The sequence below is a fragment of the Amblyomma maculatum genome, chromosome 11, assembly GCF_055883805.1.
Source record: "Amblyomma maculatum isolate TAMU_Amacu chromosome 11, ASM5588380v1, whole genome shotgun sequence".
NCBI classification, from domain to species: domain Eukaryota; kingdom Metazoa; phylum Arthropoda; class Arachnida; order Ixodida; family Ixodidae; genus Amblyomma; species Amblyomma maculatum.
Genome location: NC_139354.1, coordinates 103,675,237 through 103,699,721, shown reverse-complemented (window position 1 = coordinate 103,699,721; position 24,485 = coordinate 103,675,237). Strand labels below are relative to the sequence as shown.

The following is a 24,485-nucleotide window of genomic DNA, read 5'->3' as shown; positions in this document are numbered from 1 at the left end:
GGCTTAAGTTGGATTAGGACGGCACCAAGCCCAATACCGCTGGCGTCAGTGTGAACCTCCATAGGCGGATCAAAGTGTCGTAAAATGGGAGGCGAAACCAAAAGGCGGCGTAAAGTGTCGAAGGCTTTATCGCAGGCTGGAGTCCAGGCGGAAAGCTCGGAGCTGCCGGCAAGGAGGTGGATCGACGAGCGATGATAGAGGCGGAGTTCAAAATGAAACGTAGAGAGTAGGAGCAGAGACCGGTAAACCTCCGGAGCTGCTTCAGTGAGGTTGGCTTCGGAACCTACGCAACTGCGCGACGCTTGATGAGGTCGAGAAGAATGCCGTCCTTAGAAAGTATGTGGCCTAAAATTGTGAGTTTTTGAGCGGCAAAGTGGTACTTCTTCAGATTCAACTGAAGCCATCCGTTGGCGAGACACGTGAGGACATGCTTTAGGCGGAGAAGTTGAGATGAAAAGTTGGTAGAAAAAACTACGATGTCATACAAATAACAAAGACAGGTCTGCTACTTAAGTCCATGAAGAACAGTGTTCATCAGGTGGTCGAAAGCAGCCGGGGCATTGCTAAGGCCAAAGGGCATAACTTTGAACTCGTATAAGCCGTCCGAGGTTTTAAAGGCAGTTTTCGAACGGTCATCATCAGCCATCGGCACCTGCCAGTAGCCAGAGCGCAAATCCAAACAGGAGAAATACTCGGCACACTGTAAACAGTCCAAGATGCCGTCGATTCATGGCAGATGATAGACGTCTATGCCCGTGATCTAGTTTAGCCTGCGATAACGAACGCAAAACTGGACCGAACCATCTTTCGTGGGGACCAAAACAACCGGAGAAGCCCATGGACTGTTAGATGGCTGTATGACACCCCGGCGGAGCATGTCGTCCACGTTATTAGCAATGACATGGCGCTCAGAGGCCGACGCGCGATATGAACGCTGTCACAAAGGTGCGTTTGTAAAAGTGTCGATTGTGTGCGTAATCACAGATGTGCGGTCCAGAGCAGTGTGAGGAAGGTCGAAGGCAGAAGTGAAGTTCTGTAGAAGAGCAGCGACTTGATCGCGTTGCGCGGTGGAAGATCTGCGTCAATAGCTTATTGAAGAACATCGGGTTGTGTCCAAGCGGTCGTTATGTCACAAGAGTTGAGAACATTGACGTCTAATGAAGTAGGCGTGGCAGGAAGAGTATTGACAAGCGCACGATCAAGTTCTTTAATACAACCGAGACACTCGCCACGTAGCTGGACGGACGGGCACGAAAAGGGATTTGAGGCGTACAGTCGTGGGCAAAAATGGTATACAATACACAGCTTATGGCAGAACTAAAAAAAACTTCATTTCAACGCTATCTAGCAACACAGATCAAGAAACTTTTGACGATGCTCCATTTCATCGACATGTCGCTGCCCCTGTCGCTATCACTAGATGGCATTTAGATGAAGTTTTCTCGAGGCCTGCCACCGGCTGGCTGTTGTATACCACTTGTGTTCACGACTGTACTTGGCACTGAGGCCATCTTCGAACATGAGAACAACAATTGGAAGCAGGTGACAGGGATGGCCTGAGGCGGCATCGGAAGGTGTGAAGAATACGGTCGAAGTAGTAACCCTTTCACAGAAGAGTGGAACGAGGGCAGCAGAAAATGGAGGAATTTTTGTGTCATTGGCGACAAGGAGTTTTGCAGACCTGGTAAGGACTTCACACAAGACAGTATCACAAACAAGAAAAAGGCAACTTTCGCGCGGGCACAGTCAATAACGGCACGATGAGTGGAACGGAAATCGTAGCCCATGATGATATCATGTGAGCAGTGAGTCAGTACAATGAACTCGGTGGTGTATAAGACGTCTCCGATGAAAACACGGGCCGGGCACGCCGGTGAGGGATGAATGCGCTGGGATACAGCGGTGCGAAGCGAAAGGTCGGACAGTGCGGTGGTCACCTTGCGAAAACGACAGCAAAGAGGTTCACTGATGATGGATATGGCAGCGCCGGTGTGAACAAGAACGAGTATTGCGACGCCGTCGACAAACACTTGTATCATCTTAGCGGAAACTGCAACTGTTAGTTTCCCTCAACATCTCCGGTAGAACGTCGGAGAAGCAGCGATGAGGGGAAGATGATCGGTGAGTCGTATAGGTTTGATTGTCCCGAGGTACAAATTCGGAACCGGGTGGAGTTCTCGGCGAGGGCTGGTCGGTGTCGTACGAGTAGTTCCAGAGGTCAGGCCGAGAAGGTGGAAGGCGTCGGCGGCAAAGGCGTGCAAGATGGCCCGGCATCCCGCAAGTGTAGCAAATTGGCAGGTTGTCCTCGGTACGCCAATTTTCCGTAGGGCGTTGGCGTACCCTTGGAACAGGGACATGACATGCAGACCCAGGAAAAGGCAAAAGATGGTTGGAAGGGGCGGCCTGGTCTGAAACAGAAGCGGTTGGCAATAGCGGGCTGGCCGCATCTTGGGCGTACGTGTGTGGCGCCGTTACTTGCGCCTGCACTGGGCTTTGCGGCAGTACAGGACTGGGTGGGAGGACATCAGCAATGTGGTCTTGCACGACACGCCGTATGGTAGGTGCCAAAGATTGAGACATGTCAGGAACAATGCGGCCAGTATCTTGTAATTGCGGGACCAGGGACAGCTGTCGGGCGACTTCTTCTCGAACGAAGGCCTTTGATTCTGTTGAATCAAAGGCCTGTTGAATCAAAGGATTCTGTTGAATCAAAGGGCTGTAGAGGGCTGTAGCACTGGGAGTAGATCCTCCCAGTGCTAGTGTAGCGATGGTGTCGTCTCTAACACTGGACTGCTGGGTAGAAGCGCGCTGCTTACGAAGCTCGTCTTTGCTTTGCAAAGTTTAATCACGTCACTGACGTTGACAGGACTTTTCACCCAGAGCATCTGACACGCGTCCTCAGAGATACCTTTCAGGATGTTTCCCATCTTAGCCGCTTCGGGCATAAGTGGGTCAACGCATTTGCACAGGTCAATAATGTCTTCTATATAACTGGTGAATGACTCGTCGGCATGCTGAGTGCGCTCACGCAAGCGTTATTCTGCTCTGAGCTTGCAAACTGCAGGACGGCCGAACACCTTCGCAAAATTCTTCTTAAATGCAGACCAAGATGACAGGTCTGCCTCATGGTTGTAAAACCAGAGGTTCGCCAAGTCGGTCAGGTAAACGATTACGTTCCTTAGCTTGATAGTGTCGTCCCATCTGTTGTAACTGCTGACACGCTCATACGCCGACAACCATACGTCGACGTCTTAGTCGGCCGTGACAGTGAAGAGGCATGGAGCATGTTACCGTGGAACGCCAGAACACAGGACCGTGGTTGGGGTGGGAGGCGATGTAGAGGTGGTCTGGTCTGGCATGGTAGTAGCAGAGGGCAATGCGCGGCTTCTTTGTTCCATGGTGGATAGGAACGTATCCAGAAGCACCTGCACCACTTGTAGGGGTGTGTTTATTAAGTCGACCCAGATCGATCCAGCCGCTCAGGATGAACTCACAGCGGAGCGTCAGGCGTAGCGAAGCACCAAGCAGCGACCAACTTCTTCGTCCTCGAGTGCGCCAGCACGCGATTCCTACAGTGGTTATGATGACAAAGATTACCACTCTACTATATATATATATATATATATATATATATATATATATATATATATATATATATATATACATATTCATTGCAGCGTGAAGGTCTCTCCCATATTACTTCAACTCTCCCGCTATTCTGCTAGCTCATCCACTTGTCCCCTGCTAACTTCTTAACCTCATCTGCTCGCTTAACTCTCAGCCTAGCTTTCTGAGAAAGCGGTATATATAAAGTTCGGTTCGACCGCGCATACGTGGGAATTTCTGGTTTTCTTAGATATGTTCATGTATTCCAAGGAAACTGTAATTAATGCTTTCATTGCAGTTTTCATACTACTTTGCTATTTCAAATAAGATAAGCACTCCAACTCGGGTGGTCATATATGAAGATTACAACGCGCAGCCTAGAATGGTAGGATGCGCTTAGGGGGCACTGTTTGTTGTCCATTCGCACCCTGGTAGCGAAACGTACTGTCGCGATCGTAACATTGCGGAATGTCGGAGAGCGTGGAAACACTGCGTTCTACGCCCTCTAAAGGGACCCGCCTGGTCTGCATGGCTATCGCAAAATGTCTATCGTCACTCCTACTTTAGGCGAATTGTCCTAGATCGAAACCGGCGCCAGGTTTTGCTTCAATATATTAGGCTAGAGTGTGGTCCAGTTACCGTCATGAATACTGTATTCCAGCGTCATGGATGGAGTATATTGAGTAAATCTTTCGGGGTGCCACAACACTGTGTGGTGGCCACGGTGCTTGCAATTATATTTTTTCTGTTATTCTGACGGGCTTCATATCTATAGGGGTGGATTTAAATGCGCGCACGAGGACTGAACGTTTCCATTATAAAGATTGTCAGGTTGGCTAAATAATCCTGATCGGAAAGAAGCTTGGAACACCATGTCCTTTCGAAACATTTGGTGACGCTAAACGTAGCAGCGAAATAAATGCAATTTATAGCGGCGTGTCAAAAATAAAAATACAACTGTTCTTCGCGTCATGTCCATAGGATACCTCTGCGTGCATACCATTCTGAAAGAGCAATGTCCAACTTGGAGTCGGCGGCAATATACGGACAGTATTGGTGTGAACCGGAGCACTCTGCACATATCGGCTGCACGTTGTGACGGCAGGGTTTGGAGTAAGCAGTCGTAGTAATTAACCTAGTCATTGCTACGTTCATTGCTGTCGCTTGATATATTCCAGTTACAAAAAGCAGCCGATAGTAGGCGTTTGCAGTGGGATGTCCGTGTACTGTATTGCTTAGTGATGTGCATACAGGTCTTCCGGAGGTGGACACGGGAGAGGGGAGGTATAATGGGAGAGTAGCCTATCTAGACGAGGGGAAGTTGGGGGGCCTTTTCGAAAGTTACGGCGGGCGGGGTGGCAGTTGGAAGAAGGGTATGGATCCTATGTAGCGAGGGCAGCGATTGCTGCAATGTGGCTCTTGTGAAGGATGCCGATGAGTGGGCATGTGGGCATGAGTGGGCGTTGAGAGGGAAACTGCGCCCTATATTTTGGGAAGCTGTTGAAAGGTGAAGGCTACATTCGCTGGTACTCGTATGCAGGACGATGGAGCATTCAAGTGTCGCTGGTTTTGGCGAACGTCCTTCATAACGCAAACGCAGTGACGCATAGCAATATTTCCGGCCCCTCTTTCTCTTTATCCAGTGTCTGTGCCGCCAGCACGCGATGTGCTTTTACGTCTTCAGCCATCGCGGCGTCTTGAGCACATATGGATCCGGTTTTTATCGCAACCGATGGCGTAAAATGCGAGTGGTGATACAGAGATGCTTGCGACAGTCGATAGAGCTAGTGGCTGCCGTTAGGTGGCGCAGAAAGCAGTTCTGCTAAGCACTCTGACGTCCGACAATATTGTGATATGCACAATACCTTATCAGAGGCTACAAGCTTTATACAAATACGTTGCGATTCATCTGGGTATATATGTCGAGGTTAAGGTAGCAGTGATAAGCGACCGTGCCGCAACCTATTCTTCACACATGGGTACAAAAAGAAAGAAATTTGTCGCGATTAGTGTTTCCTTAGTTGAAGGTAGCGGTAGAACCGTTGTCTCTGTTAGTGCAGTGCTAAATATATTAGTAAGCAGGAATCGTTTTAGCGCATCGCACATTAGCTGGCTCGTATTCTGCGCGGAATGGATTTCAGCGGAGACGCCACTAAATTGGACCCCATGGCATTACTACATCAACTCCTGACGGAGCTCAAGCCGGAACAACTGGTGCTTCTCGATGATTACATCAGGCCTTGGCTTCCTAGACTGCGAAATTTGGATCAAGAAAGCCTACCTGACGCAATTCGCTGCGCTTTGGACGAAGTCAAGCCACCACAGAAACGCCTCGAGTGCATAGTATGGCTTTTAACCTGGGTGATACCTCTCCAGGACATCCACAAGTGGTCGGTTTACCAAATTCTTGAACCGACACTCCAAATTATTGACAGGCTGGTGTCTCAATTGGCGTTCTCCCTGAAACTGTTCAACCACAACGGTAACCATGTACCGTCTTTGCCAAAAGTAACCAGGCTGCTCCGAAGGCTGGCGGAGCTAGCACGCGGCCTTGTGGCGGCGTTGCGCTCGCTGTGGCTTATCGGTGCTCGTCAGCTTCGAGGGTACAACAGCTAACGTAACTTCGCACCCTCACTCTCGCCTGTTGAATGAGAAAAATTAGCGCGTATGATGTGCGGGCTGTGGTTTCACGCGTGCGAAGCCTGGTTGTGCCCAGCGAGGGCTCTCAGTATAGCGACGGGCTATTCGCTCTTCTCGGCAACTGCGGAAAACAGAAAAGCAAGTGATAGTAGACACGGTTAGCTCTTGTTCGTTTCTAGGACGAATATGTGCTAGGTTTGCCAGACAGTGCCGCCCTGAAATAAGGGTTCCGCTAGCGAGAAAGCAATCATGTGCATATAATGGGTAACCGTGAGGAAGGTTTCATTTTAGTTCTTTACTTAAACCAAAACTTACCTACAAGCAAACGCAAAACTTTGTTGCAATCAATCATTTCACTTATTTTTAAAAAGCCACCCTGAGGGGCTAACACAATTTCGCAAGCCTAAAAGAGAGATAAGGTGGCTTGAAAGGGTTCACAAGCTTTCCCTAGTTACGACCCGCAATGTGGCACTACGCCAGGCACCTTGAAGAAAGCATATTGAAATTTCATGGTGCGATGCACAGGCGCATCAAACACACAGGAAAGCGCAATTCTGCTGGTGCGTTTCAGCTGCGGATTACACAAGCACGTATAATTATACAGCGAGAAACGCGACATATCTGCTTTCTGGGAAGTTGCCAAGAAGAGCGAATAGCCCCGTCGCTATACTGAGCACCCTCGCTGGGCTCAACCATGCTTCGCACACGTGAAACTGCAGCAGACACATCATGCGCGCCTACTTTTTATCATCCAACGGGTGAGAGTGAGGGTGCGAAGTTACGTCAGCTCTTGTACCCTCGTAGCTGACGAGCACTGATAAGCCACAGCGAGCGCAACGCCGCCACACGGCCGCGCGCTTGGTCCGCCAGCCTTCGGAGCAGCCTGGTTACTTTTGGCAAAGACGGTACCTTATACCGGGGTCTTGCGCGGAAGTACAGTCTATGGCTACTTGCTGATAGACGTGCGGGAACGTTGTGTGGGATTAGATGCCGTCTATCTCGCCTTGTGGACTACACGCCCTCTGTTGATAATGCACTGCAGCATAGACCGCGTTCAAGTGCTAGCGCACGAGGCGGTTCTCTGCGCGCTTGCCGGTAACATATATCCCGGACAGATCTTACGTAGCCCACCTGAAGCAGTCTTCCAGCAAGCCGTGTGCGATTTTAAGAAACTACCTGAAATGTTAGAAGACAGCAAGAAGTACACTTCTGGTCATCACCTGCCACAAGCGCAAGCACCTGTGTCTTTACAAAGCGAACAACAGCCTTCGCTGCAATGCACTACAGGTGAGTTCCATTCTCGTTTAAAATCCTGACGATCGTGAAATATGGACTGTATGTTTTTTTCCGTAATGAGCATCCCTCAATAAGTTCGCTTAAAGGATAACATACTTATTGGCTGAAGATGAGGTAAAGTTGGAATAACCCTGATGTATTGTCTTGCTTCCAGCTAACATAAATGCCCATATTACTCACAAAGACTGTTTATTCTCAATAACTCTGCAGGGGAAAGTTCTGAAATGTATTTGATTCCATAACGAACAGGTAACCATATAACGCTATTTCTTTCCGAATGTGCTATGTTTAATTGCAGTGTAGTTTGCCCTCCTAATGGTCTTATATTTTCGACAAGGTGAAGTATTACTTTATAAAAAAAATGTTCATTCTCTCATTCAATGGGAAAATCTATTTAGAGGACCCTAATGATTCGGTTAGAGAGGTCTACTTTTTCGTTAAAAAAAAAAAGCAATTTTTTCAGTCGCGCTCACTTTTCACGTAGTGAAGCCTAGTGCATTCTCCAACTTGCATAGCGTGCATAATATCGATAGCTTTTAGTCATTGGTAAGCTTCTTCAATTCCATTCAGCATTTGCAGGTCGCACATTAAGCAATAGCTTACACGGCTGGTTTTGTCGAAAAGCCGTCGGTGTCGTCGCAGTAGTGATAGTTGTCCGCACTGCATACGTTTCGGAAATAATTGGGGACAGCGTAAAAAACCTATCATGCTATACTGTAGTTGTGGTGAATAATGGGCGCGTGTACGCTGATGACAATTTAAATAAATCATTGTAATTATTGATTGAATAATAAATGTAAATATTGATAAAAGGGAGGTTCAAAGGTGTGAAAATGTCTCAGAATCAGAGAAAAGCTTGATGACCCTAATTCGAAAAATTTAGAAGGTTATCAATCCAGTGAAGCAATTTAAAACCTAAAAAAAAATTTAATGTCACGCGGTCCAGAAAGGACAGTCAATGGTGCTCATGGAAGTTTTGGTGTATAACAATATGCACAAATCAAATTAAAACATATCGTCCATATCTTTAAGCGCTATCACACCACAGCATTACGGGGGATCCTAAGTCTCTCCATAATCTTGTGCGTACACTGAAAAATGGCAGTAGTTTAGCTCTGGTTAAAACTTATTTAGTTGCAAAAGACGCACCTGTCTTTACTACGGTGTCTCTGTAGCCCGCTTAGCTTTCTTATTTTCATTCCTTCTATTATCGGCATCCACTAGCTAGGCAAAATCCTCGAGATCAGATGAGTTTAACTTCTGCGCTCTTCTGTGCCGCTGAGCAGCGCCTGGCCGCTCGTCTATAGTTGGTCGATTCTGGCCGCGCGCTTCAAGCTATATATACATCACACACACCTCTTCTCCACACAACACAACGGAGATAGTGGTGCGCAGCGGGCGCCGGCTGTGGTTATAAATGCACTTCTCTGGCACCGGCGGAGCACGCGGCGGAGCGCGGCTGCAACAGCAGCAGTGATAAAACTGCTGCTGCCTCTGACGTCATGTGGCTCATTTCGCATGCGCAGCTTGTTCCACGCTGTGTCGCGCGAAATGGCTCGTGTAGTGGTGCTTTCGCAGCTAAACCACATCGACCACTGATAATGCAATGGCGCGCAAAAGCAGAAGTGGCGGTCCGATCATAGCGTACATGTCGAGGTCGATATTAGTGTCACGTAGTGATAACAAGGCCATAGTAAATACCAAAAGAAGGCACATACTTGATAGCACTGAAATTACCTTTTTATTGGGCTTACTTGCGCCCGCAAAATAACTAAGCGATTCGGCGGCGCCGATAGCAAAAATCCTGATCGGTGGTCGTCAAACAAAGAACAGGTCGTTTCAATTGTCAGCACTGAATATAAAGGCAGTGAGAAAAAATCTAGATAAAGATGCAAGCGTTATTAGCATGACCTGGATCATTGTAGAAACACACACGAGCGGCTCGAACCTTCGACATATTTCCCAAAGCATCTTTTGCTACAAAGAAAATAACAAAGCGTCGTCTCGGGACAACGAGCATGAACAAGCACGGAATGCAGAGTCGAAAATCGCGCTAGAATCACAATAAGGTCTTATGCCAGCGGCTGTCGAATAAGAACAAATAAATATTTAAATAGTTTTGGGCATTACTCCCTCTTACAAAAATCACCTCGATGTTTCAAAATAAACAGACTTGAAATAACATAAACATTGCACAGCAAACATGAATTGTATTTAGCGCGCATAATATGGCTTAAGGCGTAAAACATGGAAACTTTCTGGGTGCAATCGGCGCCCCTGAAATGCTGTCGCGCCATCGGGAACGACCTCGTAGTTCAATTGTCCTAGTCCGCGAACCACCTTGTACGGATAGAATTATCGGCGTAATAGCTTTTCTCTCTTTACGCGGCGGCGAAACGGTGTCCAAATCAAGACTTGATCTCCCAGCTTGTACACAGCATCGCGTCGTCGTAAATTGTAACGTAGGGCGTCGGTTTGTTGGCGATATTTAATGCACATTCGGACTAGTCTTCGGGCTTCCTCCCCACGTTGAAGGTAGGCGGTGATGTCCAGATTTTCCTCGTCGGTTATATGCGGCAGAATCGCATCGAGCGTCGTTGTTGGGCTTTTTGCCTACACGATGCTGAACGGGGTCGACTTGGTTGTCTCCTGGAAGGCCGTATTATAAGCGAAGATGACGTAGGGTAGAATGGCTTCCCATGTCGTGTGTTCGGCGTCGACGTACACTGCAATCATGTCGGCAATTATTTTGTTGAGTTCATTTGAAGGAGGATAGTATGCAGTAGTTCGTCGATGGCGTCTATGACCATATTCCAGGATGACTTTTGTCAGCTCTACCATAAATGCCGTTCTCCTCTCTGTGATGAGTACTTCCTTAGCGAAAAAAGGCCTATTAGTCACAATAACCTCATACAGACTTCTCATACTAAACTCATTTAAATCTCATATAATCTCTTACAAATATATTTCAACGTATGAAAAATATATGAGATTGTATGAGATTTGATTGAGTTCAGTATGAGTTTAGTATGAGAAATATGTATGAGGTTATTGTGACTCATACGGTTTTTTCGATAGGGGGGGGGACGCCATGCTGCAAGAGAATTTGTTCGACAAAATTCTTAGTGACTTCAGCCGCAGTAGAATTGGGCAGTGCTTTTGCTTCAGCGTAGCGGGCAATGTAGTCGGTTCCCACAATGATCCCTTTGTTACCCGCACAGAAAATAGAAAATGGCAAAATGGCAGAAGATAGAAAATGGCAAAAGGAGATCCATCCCAATTTGCTGAAAGTGCAGGGTTGGGGGCGGTATCGGGTTCAGTAGCCCAGATGGTTTGATTGGCGGCGTCTTGCGTCGCTGGCACTCACGGGACCTTTTCACGTAATGGGCAACGTCGGTAGGCAGTCATGGCCATTAGTACTTCTCCTGAATTCGATGCAACGCGCGCGCAAAGCCGAGATGTCCTGCTGGTGTCCCGTCGCGTAACGCATGAAGAAGTTCCTGCCTGAGGCTTTTAGGCACAACAAGAAGCTGCTCAATCTTGTTGGGCACGAAGCTCTTAACGGGGGCGTCATATATGGCTCAAGGCAAACGACGAGAACTAACGCCAAAACACAACAGGAGGGGAAGCGTTCTTGGCTTCCAAGTAGTCGGCTAAGCCTTCCAGCTGTGGATATGATCGCTGCTGTTGTGCGAAACTGCTGCCTCTTACCGCTTCCGGAAAGGCGTCGTCGTCATCGTCCTTCGGGGGCGTGTCGGCGGGAGTTCGGGATATGCAGTTTGCGTCGGAATGCTTGCGGCCTGGCTTATAGACTACAGTCACGTCAAATTCTTGAAGTCGTACACTTCATCTGGGACGGTGGCTGGAGTAGAATTTCAGATTAGCCAGCCAGCAGTGCGCGTGGTGGTCGCTTACCACCTTGAATAGTCGACCGTATAGGTATGGACGGAACTTGTATGTGGCCCAGATTATTGTGAGAACCTCCTTCTCGGTCGTCGAGTAATTGACTTCGGCTTTTGTGAGGGACCTGCTAGCGTAGGCGATCACTTTCTCCTGTCCGCCACTGTTCTGGACGAGAACGTCTCCTAGGCCCACACTGCTCAAGTCGGTGTGAATTTCGGTCTCGGCGCTTTCATCAAAGTGGCCAAGTACAGGAGGGCACTGCAGGCGACGCTTGAGTCCATCAAAGGCTTCTCCTTGCGGCGCTTCCTATTTAAAAGGTACGTCAGTCGTTGTAAGCTGTGTCAACGGTTCGGCGATGCGCGAAAAGTTTCTGACAAATCGTCAAAAATAAGTGCTCAACCCAAGGAATCGGCGCACAGCTTTCTTGTCGATAGGCGGTGGGAATTGTGTGATTGCAGCTATCTAACGCCATCCTTGCTAACGATGTGACCGAGGAACAACAGTTCCTCGTAGGCGAAATGAAACTTCTCTGGTTTTAAGATTAGTCTCGATGACGTGATGGCATCCAGCACTGTCTGCAGCCGTTTAGGTGGTCATCAAAGTTTGACAAAGAGACAATGCCGTCGTCCGAGAATACCAAACAAATTTCCTATTTCAAGCCAGCCAGGACTGTACCCATTACTTTTTAAAACGTGGATGGGGCTGAGCAAAGGCCAAATGGCATCACCTTGACCTCAAAAAGGACGTCAGGTGTGATCAACGTGGTCTCCTCGCGATCTTTTTCGTCGACCTCAATTTGCCAATATCCGCTTTTCAGATCCATCGATGAGAAGTACCTTGCAATGCAGAGCCGGTCGAGAGTGTCGTCGATGCCTGGAAGCGGGTAGACATCCTTCTTAGTTATGCTATTCAAGCGGCGGTAAGCAACGCAGAAGCAAATTGTGCCATCTCTGTTCTTCACCAAAACGACTGGTACCGCCCAGGGGCTGTTCGATGGCTGGATTACGTCATCACGCAGCATGCCGAACGTCGGTTGCTGTGCTCGGTTGGGTGCACCGTCTTCAGGGTTGGCTTGGGAGGGCGAAGATATCTTGTATTTCCGCTAGCTCTAGGAAAGCGATCGTCGTGGCCTTGTTCAGGTGCCGGTGTTCTTCAGGGAAGTTCGTCACTAGTACTTGAGCTTGTCTATGACGGAAATGAGTGGCGCCTCTTGCGATTCCCAGCCCACGCTCGAAGAGCAACTGAGTGTTTCCTTTAACGACGCCTTCGGCGTTTGCAATATCTGCGTTACCCACGCAGGCGATGACTTTTGTTCATGGCGGCAGGGTCAAGTCTCCGAGTACGTTTCGAGAAATTTGTTTCGTCGAAGTTGCCATAGTAGGTATGGCTTTGCCCCCTGATAGCTTGATGAGCTTGGATCAGAGGTCGATGATCACTCTATGATCCCTCTATGATCACTTAGGATCATTTAGGAAGTCCATGCCCAAAATCACGTCGCGTGAGCATTGCTGTAGGACGACAAAGATGGTAGGGTAGGTGCGTCTTTTCGCTGTAACTCTTGCAGTATATCGCCCCGGCGGCGTAATAAGGTTACCGCCAGCGGTACGGGTCGTGGGTCGTGGGCTGCATATCCGCGGGAGCCAATTCATCGGTATGGGCAGTGGCGTAAGATGTAGCCGGCCTCACCGCAGTGGAAGCATAAAGGCCGATTGTTCGCAGTCCTTCAGGCGTCGCACTTTCTGGGGCTTCGCAATTGTTGGTTGACGGCGTGCGGTGGCTCAGGGGCGCCTTTCAGGAACAGAACGGTAGTGACGAGGACTTGGAAAGTCAAGTCGGACTGCAGGACGACGTAATGCAGCAGCATAATTCATGGCTGCTGCTGCTTGCATTGGAGCAATCGAAGCCGTCACTTGAGGAACATCGAGTGCCTGCTTGAGTTCTTCATGGATGACGTCCACGAGCGTCGCCACCTGGGGTTGTTGAGATGGTGTCAGCAACCGGCTGATGTATTTTCGCACGCTATCCCGGGTGAGGTCTCAAATGCTCTGTCTGCTCGCAGAAGTGCCGTAGGGGCTGTCCGCTCGAACTAGGGGCTTGCTTAGAGCAGGTTCGAGTAGCAGTTGGGAGTGGCGCATCCGGGTGTCCACCGCCTTCTCGATGGTAGACGCTTCGATTTAAAATTCCGCCACAGTTTGGGCAGATTCCTGACAAACACTGCAAAAAGGGGCTCTTTAACCCCTCTATTTAAAAATTTCACTCTCTCACCTTCGGTCCGTTAGGGTCGGCGCACCGAAAGAGGTGCTTCATCTCCTCGACGTACGCCAGGGCAGGTCAGTTAGAGAATTGAAGTCATGATTGAAGGAGTGCCTGGGCTCTTTTCTTTCTGACGACATTTGAAAAGGCAGTTAAAAACTTTCTTGAAAATATCCCAATTCTTCAAAGCTGCCTCATGGTTTTGGAACCATATTTTGGCAGATACTTCAAGAGAAAGATTGACTTGCCTGAGCTTCGTTCATCGTTCAAGACGTTGAAAGTTGCTATGTGTTCGAACAGGTCGAGCCAGTCTTCCGCATCCTCGTCCGGTCGTCCATGGAAGCAGAGGATCTTCCATGATGTAGGCTGGGCCATTGTCAGCGTCGATGCCTTCCGAGATCTAACGGTGTCCGGCAGCAGACCGTGTTCGGGTTGGAACCCTCGAAGTCGGCGGCTGGTTCAATGGCATCTTGACTGGTCCTCCAGGGTAACAGGAACAGGACTGGTGTCTTGGTTTGAAGGGGTAAACCTGGACTCAAAGGGCAGACCCTCCACCAGATGTGACGTAGTGGTGACAAGGTCATAGACACGAAAAGAAGGCGCAGACTTGATAGTACTGAAATTACCTCTTTATTGGGCTTACTTGCGCCCGCAAAAGAACTAAAGGATTCGGCGGCGGCGATAGCAAAAATTCTGCTCGGTGGTCGTCAAACAAAAAACAGGTCGTTTCAGTTGTCAGCACTGAATATAAGGGCGGAGAGGAAATATGTAGATAACGATGTAAATGGTAGTAGCATGACCTGGAGCATTGCAGAAACACACGCGAGCGGCTTGAATCTTCGCGAGATACGTCCCGACTCATCTTTCTAGACAGAAAATGATAAAACGTTGTCTTGTGACAACGAGCATGAACAAACACGGAATATAAAATCGATAAGCGCACTAGAATCACAATGATAGGGCGTAGGCCAGTGGCTTTCGAATAAGAACAAATGAACATTTAAATAGTGCGGCAATGGGACGGCGCTTAGGAGTCGCCAGCCGCTACCATTTGGGTGCGACTAGAATGAGAGCTTTCAATATTTGGCACTCGCCGCGCGGCTCGGCAAAAAGTTAAAAGAACGCAGGAATTTGTCTGTGGCCCATGAAGTGTTATAATTGAAATTCTATTTTCCAGCCCCTAACTATTAGCGGCAGAAAGTTAGATGGGCGGATGAGGTTAAGAAGTTCGCGGGGGTCAAGTGGATGCAGCTAGCATTGAACCGGATTAAGTGGAGAAATATGGGAGAGGCCTTCGCCCTGCAGTAGGTAGTCAGGCTGATGATGATGATGATTACTTGCTGACCGGTCTCGGGTTCCATTCTGACAGTAAGTAGCAGGATGAGCACGTGCCTTGCAAGGTCCTTTCATCTTTTGTTTTCAGCACACGATGGCAGCCATCATCCACTGCGATTAGTTCGGCCGCGCTGGCGTTGCGCGCGCATGTTTTCGCGACGCACGTGTCATACTAAGCGTAGATAAGAGGCACGAATCAAGCGGAGTTTTGCTCCGCCATGGTTGTGCTGTGGTTAGGGCTCTCGGCTACTGTGCCTAAGGTTACGGGAGCGAATCCCGTGATGGCGGCCTCTTTTCGATTGCGGCGGAAAGCAAGCCGTCCGTGTGCTGGGCGATTTTAGCGCATGTTAAAGAATCCCAGGTAGTCGAAATTTCCGGAGCCCAATATAGCCTGAGCTGCTTTAGGACGTTAAAGCCCACAAGCCTCAAACGGTGTTTTTCTCCAAAGGAGCGTGACATGCCAAGCATTTTGCAGAACTCAGTTTGCCAGGTTTTACTAGAGCGAGGTGTCGGGCTAGTTGGTATTCCACATTCAAATAACAGCGCTGGAAACGAGATAAACACAAAGAATGGCCGGGTTAGGTGGGCTCAAAAGAATACGAAAGCGCTTACAAAAACGTCTGAAACAAGCGTTAGCCGCTCCAGTATAGTGCGTTAGGCTTGGGAGGCTTTCAGAACTGCGCTCTGAAACGATCGCAAAACAGCCGAAGAACTGGGGAGCAGGAACAAAGAATCTCTGCTCGTGGCTCTGCCGCATCCGTGCGTGCCGAAATTAGAGACAAACCAAATATGCATGTTTTAGACGTCTTAAGGCCCCTTAGAGAGCAGGTATGGACCTTTCGGCATTGTTTTAACCCACGATATCGTCTACAGCAACAAGAAAAGTACTCAGAATGCACAGGAAGTCTAACTCAATAGGACCGCCAGCCCGGGAGCCTAATTGGTGGGAGGCGCTTACTTTTATCCGAGAAAAATCGAATGCCGGACATCTTTCTGCAAGTTGTCCGGGAGTGAGCGTCAAAGGTACTCACTGTTTTATGTAGAATCCCACTCACTATGTGATGCAACGCGCGACCTCGTGGCCATAGAGATCAGTTTCACTTTGGCGCCGACAAACGGTTTTTTTAGAACATGTGGGGAAAGAAGCTGGTCTTCATTCTCTCGCTCGAAACATGAGGACTGCATGCCTAGCAGACCGAGGCGTATTCATGACTCTAGACGCGTGCAATGTTTCCCATATAAGGTAATTAGTATTTATCAGATTTGTCAATCAAATATTAATGACACTTAACAGCATGTCTGTTCAAATAGACGAGAGTGGGCTTGAGAATTTTCATTTCATCGTATGTGATTAGCGCCCAGATGACTCCGACGTACCCTTCGAAACACCTATTGACCGCCTTCCACTTAAGGTTTCGCTAGAGCGTGTTTTAAAGGAAGATGACTAGGAGGGCAACGTGTGTAAGAACTTGCAGAACGTTTACATTGCACTTGTTGAGCTTTCGTACTTGGGAAATCTGTAATCATCATAGTTATTTTGATAATCACGTGGTTATTGAAACGTTATCCAAACCAAAAATTTTTCCAATCTTATTGCAACGTGTGGGGAACAAAGCATAAATGCGTAGACTCTGCTGATTGCAACACCTGGTAATCAACCGCTCTTTTCTGAAGCAAGGAACCCCTAATAAAGCCTCTGGCTGGTAACTAGCATGAACCTACCGCTTCTTGTGGCTTAGCAGAGCTGCTTGTTGGCACCATGAAACATCCCGGTATTACTGTGGCCACTGTGTGACGCCAACAAACTGGTACTTAGGACTGCTGATTCCCTTAACTATGCTACAGGCACCTATGAGTAATAGCTAATAATGCACGGTATGAAAAGATTTCTTTGCAGAATTTTAGTGGACACCAAACGTCTTCCTTTAGGGGGTGGGCTAATAGCGCTAATGGTATCGTTGCCGTTACTATTCAATATATTTGTTCGTATGCATGAAGTTGGTGCTCACCCAATCATAATCCCTTACCTCGTGCCTGCGCCCCTTTTCGCACATACACTCATTATCATGCCATCGTAAGATAAACTTTATATGAAATATCAGCCATGATAATGCGCTGCCTTCGACTCACTGTACGAAGGAGCATGTGTGTCCTAAGTGTAGCATGTCTTCCCATAGAAATCTGGCAATGGGTTAGGTTTCTATGTCACTTTACTGTATCCAAACAGTAAGTCCAATTTATCGGTTTCTGTTATACATGTGTGATGTAGCCGGGTGACATTACGACATTACTGCCACTCAGAGCCTGTCATTATGACCTGCTATCTGCCTTAAAGTAAAAACATGCGAGAAACATTTTGCTTCAAATCGTCAGAAAATCTTTTGCCGACTATCCGGCATTATCGCGCCCTTCAACGGTTTCGCGTAAAAGGTGCGAGAGCTTCTGACAGCAAATGGGTGTCCGACTGATTCATATTACTTTGTCGCTCCTACTTTTTTACATATTATAAGTGGCGATTTCATCTTATACGTTCACTTCAGAAGTACACACGTTACTACACCAGAGAGACGTAGATGTAATTGTTATGAAACAACTGATTTTACTCGTTACGTTCGATATTTTGGTTCTCATATCAGTTCGGCATATCCCACCATTGATAGAAACCCTCTAAAACGAATTAGCCTGTACGCCAAGCATTCTTGGAAAGTGCTGACACTTGGTAAAAAATGTGATGTCCAAATTTAGAAATTTGGAGGGAAGAAGAAAATATGATCACGAATGTGAGGCACACAGAAAAATTGCGAAATGAAATGCGATGTCATTTCCTTAGAGTAAGCAAGCTCCTGATGAGGCTGGTGTAAGGCGGCACCATGTGCACGCGAAGAGGCTTGTTTTAGAGGGGCGGCGTCTCTAAAATGACGTGAACGCATGAAAAGAAAAGCATACTGAACGCGCAGATATACCTGAAACGAGGCCTTCGGAGAGGGGAATATATCTCACTGCTTTTTGGTGATTCGGACTGGCAACATAGGTTTAGCGCGCATATTCCCTGCGACAGCCGTCTTTGTTTAGTTTCTCCAATCGAAATTGCCCACAGATCCTCCTCATTAATCACGTTAATTTTGATTTCTAGCATTGATTACCCTGATAATTATGCAGGTTTACTACCGCGTGCCAGGTTTCGTTTTTGACGCATAAGTACATAGTGACTACAGGCATATATATATATATATATATATATATATATATATATATATACCGGTATACCGGGTGTCCCAGCTAACTTGAATCAAGGGTTAAATAATATATTCAAGGTATTGAAAGGAACCGAGTTACATACAACTTCCAGCCGCCTTGCGCACCACAGGCGATTTTGTTTCGAAATCGCTTATTTGGCTAAAAATGTAAATTTTCTAATTCAATAAATATGTACTTTAGACCAAAAATGTGAATGGCAACGTTGGAGAGCGCCTTCAGAAACCCCCATTACATCAATTTTGATATAGAAGGCATCACTCATATCTTTTTTTTTCCGGGCTCAGGTTTGCGCTCACCCCTTCAATTGCTGCTACTTTAACGTAACCCGCCTGTCGTGAATTAGGCTGCTTTGATGCGCAGGCCTTGTCAATATCTCGGTGGCGACGGGTGAGCTCGAGCTCGCTCCAACAATCGCCAACATTTCAGCCTGCCGCTGCAAAGGGACCAGAGGGTCATGGCCGCAGCTGATTTTGTTCGATCAAACGACGACTGACAGCACCACAATGATGGCGCTCAAATGATCCAGTCACGTGGTAATATCTGTGTTTCGCGGGCTTTCTTTTGAGCCTGGAAAAAAGGTACACGTGAGACTTTCTTTATCGCAATTATTAAAATGGGGGTTTCTGAAGGTGCTCTGTAACATTTCAATTCACATTTTTGGTGTAAATTCAACATTTTAAATTTGAAAAGTTAACATAACCAGCCATTTAAGCCATTTCAAAATCAACCTTTCCTGCGGTGCGCAAGACGGCTGGAATTCGTGTGGAACTGCTTTCCCTTGCATACCTTAATTATATTATTTTTATTGCAATACTGCTCCAGGTTTCGAGAGCATAGCGCGGCCGGTGACGTCACTCCCCACGTGGGCTGGCAGGAGCAGCCAACTTGGGTCTCTCGTTTCACTTGGGACCGTTATGTCAGAATTATCCTGGCATTCACGTTACCCTATAGGCTACTAAGGCACGTTCATACGGCTTGGTTAAAGCGGGGCTTTATATGTGGGCTGAGGAACAAGAAAAAAAGGAGCCTCGGTCAACCGCAGCTAATGCTTTCGCTCAATATTTGGTTAAGCAGCGTTGAAGCCTTGTAATTTTTAACACTTGCTTTAAATTAGCTGGGACTCTCGGTATATGAGGGACGCAGGTTGTGTAGCCGCTTTGTGTTTCCGTTCGTCTGGGTGCGATAGGCGGTCCTTCTACGGTGAGCACTGCAACTAAGCTGTATCAATTCCTTCAATAGTTGAGCATGAAGTACGGGCTGCATGGTTCTGGTAACAACTGATAGAATGCCATGGCGCAGCACGATCTTATCCACAAAGCACTCGGCTATTTCAGCAGCGGTCCATCGCCGCATGCATTTTATTTCGCCCGAAAACGATGTGTAATCGGTGGCGACCGCAAAAAACATTCGTCCTTGAAAACAATTGGCATGGAAACTGCTGTGCCTCTTTCTATGAGCAGTTTCTGTTATGTCTCGTCGACACCTTCTGTGTCTTGCATTGGGAGGGAACCCAGGGACAACATAATACTGAAAGGCGGGGGAGGGGGGCACACTCAAATGGTCATCAAAAATGTGAAGCAGAGCGAGAAGCTTGCTATTGGCTTCAATTGCTTTTTCAATTGAAAATCTTACTGACCAAATCTGCAAATCGATAATAGCGCCGTTTTCCGTTAGAACCTCAATACCGAGGACGATATCACGGGAACACTGGGCCAACACGATGAGCGTCACCAGAAAGGTTTCCCTTGTGCAGTAATCTTCGACGTGCACACACCCGTTGGCATAATTAAATGTTCTCCAGCGGTGCGTATTTGCGGGCCATCCCATGCTGTTATCACCTTTCTGAGAGCTTCTGTGAAGTGTCCAGTATGAACCGAATAATCGGCGTTAGTGTCGTGTAGTGCAGTAACGCCTGTGACATCGATGGAGATCTGTAGGTCGGCACTTGGTGGTATCGGGCGGCGAAAATTTCGAGGAGTTAATCTCGGCTTCGGTGCTATGAAGGAGTGGTGTATCGAACGTCGGCGGCGTGGTTACGTTGAGGATTGGCGGGCTCTCGCTTTGGCGTCGGTTCTGCTAGTATCCGTGTGCAATGAACTGTAGTTTGCGGTGAAGGACTGTAGTGCGTCTTTGGAGAACCTTGGAATATTCGTACTTGATCAGTCGCGCCTCAAAAGGCTGCTGCATCTAGTTTCCCCTACAGGGACTTTGGAGAAGCTCTTGGCGCCCAGGAGAACTGTTCCTGCGTGGCGAAGGTGATCGGAAGCGGCTTGGGCCTGTGTCGGGATGCGAAATATAATTTGCATTTTCGCGTGGCCGCTGTCCAAGCAACAGACAATGGGCATCATAAGGAAACCCAAGGAGGCCGAGTTCCCTGTAGGGGCAGGGGCGATAGATGTGTCCAGCTTCCCCGCAATAATAGCCCAACGGTTGGTGGTGGGGTGTTCCGCAGACATCGGTCCTTCGAAAGCCGCGGCGGCGTACATTTGGCCGGCAAGACACAGGGGTGACCTGTGCGAGTGGCTAGTAGGGTGGTGTCGAATGCGGCAGGTAACGGCTGGTGACTGTGGCGCAACGCAAGGTCTGGAGCAATGGTGTAGTGGCGACGGGTGCGGCCACACCCTGCGCCTGTTGTACTTCTTTACGGATAATGTCAGAAACGTTGACGACCTGTAGCTATGGTGGAATCGGCGCGTATTTGACCACCTCTTTCCGGACTATCGTTTGGATCGTATCAGGCAATGATTCCGTGGAAAATTGCATGGCTTCACCTGCAATGGCGGCGACCATGGACAGAGTAATACGCTGGTATAGCGGGCGCTCATGTCAAGTGCCTTTTTGATGGTGGTCACTTGACAGATGAATTCGCCTACTGTTGTTGGTGGACTTCGCACTAGGCCAGTAAACAACTGTTATTAAAAAACTTTTATCAAATGGCGTACTTTATTTTCCGACATGTCCGGCTCTGCACATCGAAAGAGTTGACTCATCACTTCGGCATAGACCGTCATACTTTCTTTCGGATGTTGTGTTGAGCTATTTGAATCCAGTTCCACTTTTTCCTTGCAAAGTGTGCTGGCGAACATATGCATGAATTCCGTCTTGAATAGGTCCCATATTCGGAGTAATGTTTCGTGATTTTCAAACCATGTCCTCGATCAATCTTCCAGTGCGAAATATACATGGCGCAGCTTGGAGTCAGCGTTCTGGGCGTTTAAGACAGCCACCCAGTCGAATTGCTCCAATCAGTCTTTAGCGTCCTCACGAGGCAGGCAGTGGAAATGTGGTTGATCCCGCTGGTGGTGAAGCAGGACCGGAGTTGTCAATGCCGGCGGGTTCACCTTGCTTGCACCAATGTTGCTGTTAGTTTGTGGTCAGAGAGGGGACCACACTCGGGCAGGCAACCTTACAGTCGGCGACTGCTCTGGTGTACTGGGGTCACTATTTGAGGGGTGCGTCCTGAGCTCTGGGCCCGGCTTGTAGGAGCATCCGGTGCAGAAATTCTCACCCAGCACCTCCACCAAAATTTCGCGTAAACGAGTCTCGCAGTTGCATCCGAGGCAGGTCTCAGGTTCCCGTAACAGCGTTTCAGCTCACCATCGGAACTAGAGCACTCTTTGTTCCACACTTCTGCGCGTCTTCGTCGTCAGCGCATGCTACATTAGGTAAAAAAAAAACCCATCCAGTCTATACCGGCTTCTCGAAATGGAGCCTTCACAGGATCGACAGTTTTGAGCAAGCCCTTCATAGGAGGCATGTGTCTGCGCTATCAGTCGATAGGGTGAGCTTTAGCCGATAATATTTATTTCGAATTCGGTTGGGGGGGAGGGGGATGAGCGAGCATATTTAGCATGTAAGTCGGTGATTCGTCCTAACCAGTGCGCAGATATTCTGCGCGAAGAGCGCCAGGTACGACTAATGGCTATTGGGAACCTGCGCTGAAGTATCTCGTGCCGATGGGAGCGCAGTAACACATAGCCAAGTGAGAGGAGAATGAAGTTTTTGTTACACTCATATGCTTTTTTTCGCCCTCTGTTTGCGTTAATCGTCATCACCTTCCACGCTGAGTCGAACCCACACGTGGCATGCGTCAGCTGTCTGGGCTACGCTGAGCAAAGCAAGAGAAGCATGTTATCGGCCAAATATAGGCCTCTAATTGAATAAAATGTGATTTGCGTTCGTATTGATCTAAGCGGCATACGATAGAAGTTTTATTGCGCTCTTTATTTCCTCAGGGCTTAAAAGCAATGTTATGAAGGATGGAAGGTGTGGACAAAAATTAAAAAAAGGTTGGCTGACGTAGTGAAGTGTAGGACTGAATAATAATGCAACTCCTGCGTCCAAACGGCGTATGAAGACAGATTATGGGGGAAGGGGCCAGCTGCCACCCGTTGCCGCATCCGCGTCGGCTTGACCGCTAGACATTCCCACAGCAGGTAGTGAATATCGCTTCTGAATGTCTGGACTTGTAGACGGGGCACGCAGGGTGGGAATACGAATCTCGAAATGGAGGCCACTTTTGAATCGCTTAAATTTCTAGGGCCACCCAGCTCGAATCCTGTGAAGCGCCACCTACTCTGCAAGGTTTAGACCGCGGTACACGGAGGTATCATAGCATGTGTAGGGCGTCGGAGGTGCTCCTTCCTTGTTAAAATTAAGGTAGCACTGGTTTTTAGTCTCCAAATGGGACAATTGTAGTGACACTTAAGCAGCACAGATTCCCCTATGAATTCAGACAGAAGTAAATGGAGCACGCATGTCCGTTCTTAGGCAATTACGCCTTCTATATTGAAATACAAAAACATTATTAGTCTAAAAGAAGGCGACTTGCGCCTATGAGTCTGGAAGCGACGCGGCTTCCGTTTCTGTAGGCAACGCTCGATAATCGTAAAAGCAAAACCACGCTTCCTTTACGTTCGTTCGCACATGTACATGCTTTGAGATGCTCGGAAAAGTGTTTGTACACGACGCTGTTGCCATGGAAAAAGGAATTCAGGCAATGGGAGAAACGACGTGTAGGACGTATGTCCTTAGTTTCAGCATGTCCCATCAATCTCTATGCTGGCTCCACATCCAACTATAAGCAGGCGATATTCGCAGTAGTGTCGTTATAGTAAAGCAAAGGCTGATGTGGCGTCTACAAAGATTACATCATCATCCCGCCCGAGCATCAGCACGGCCGGATGACAATGAAGTTAATGAGCAGCTGTCGGCGTCAGTGTGTTTGTGTCCTGAGTTGACAGATATTTGACAATGCCTACAATTTACCACTGTAGACGATCGCCTCTTCTACTGACAGGTAGTTTGGTACGATTCGCAGTGATGGCCTTGCCTCTAAGCGCTTGACAGCGCATTACAGTACGTGAAGCAAAATATGCCTTCTTGGGTAGCTTTAAAAATGGTCGCTTGATTGAATACGTCATTTTCTGAAACAAAATGAGCTTAAGCGGGTGAAAAGGGACAATGTTTCACTTAAGTACGAATCAAAATTTAGAATATATGTTAGCATAGCGAAGTGCCAAAATCTAAACTTCGACGCAACACTACACTGGCATGGGGGAACTTTTTTAATGGTTAGAAAACCTCCGGTTTACGTAATTGGTGGCTGCTGCTTGAAAATACGTACGCAGTCCTGGCAAATTGCTGTTTTTTTAATCCTACTTCTTGAACAAAACAATAGCCAATGCACTTTTACACGTTTTATAACAATGTTTGTTCTATCCCGTGAAAGAATATATAAAATAGAAAGGAATCTGCACATTTTAGTGAAACATAGATTGAAAATATCTTCTACATTTGCATTGGTGGATTTGTTAGCCTCTTGACGAATATATGTTTGGGCGGGTTTACAGGTTTCCTCTTGCGAGGATGGGACACACATACAATGCCCACAGGTGAAAGGCGTGTATTTATTTCGGTCTGACCTCTGATGAAATATTTGCCCTCCAACTTCCTTCGCAGGCACCACCCAACCGGGCGTTGACCCCCAGTGCACCCTACTAGACCTAAACCGGGACTTATCGTCGCCACAATGCCCCAAAAACCATTGGCATCATTCAACAGACGTGAAAGGGCTGTACCTGAGCCCTCGTTGCCCATACTGGGATCTTCCAAGGTCAGGCGCATTTTTTAATCTCTAATAACTTTAAAGTGATTTTGAAATGTCGATTTCAGTTAGAATCTTGGAAGGACAT

The 24,485-nt window shown here is 47.8% G+C and overlaps 1 protein-coding gene across 1 annotated transcript in view; it reads left to right on the top strand.

Annotated features, from left to right (window-relative positions):
* The first annotated feature begins 7,104 nt into the window (after positions 1-7,104).
* The window catches only part of LOC146174532 (uncharacterized), a 42,260-nt gene continuing 24,879 nt past the window's right edge, over positions 7,105-24,485 (top strand). The window contains exons 1-2 of the mRNA XM_084583652.1: positions 7,105-7,533; positions 24,253-24,406. Of these exons, the coding sequence (XP_084439778.1) occupies positions 7,278-7,533; positions 24,253-24,406 (410 nt within the window). The 5' untranslated portion in view covers positions 7,105-7,277. The remainder of the gene's footprint in view (positions 7,534-24,252; positions 24,407-24,485) is intronic.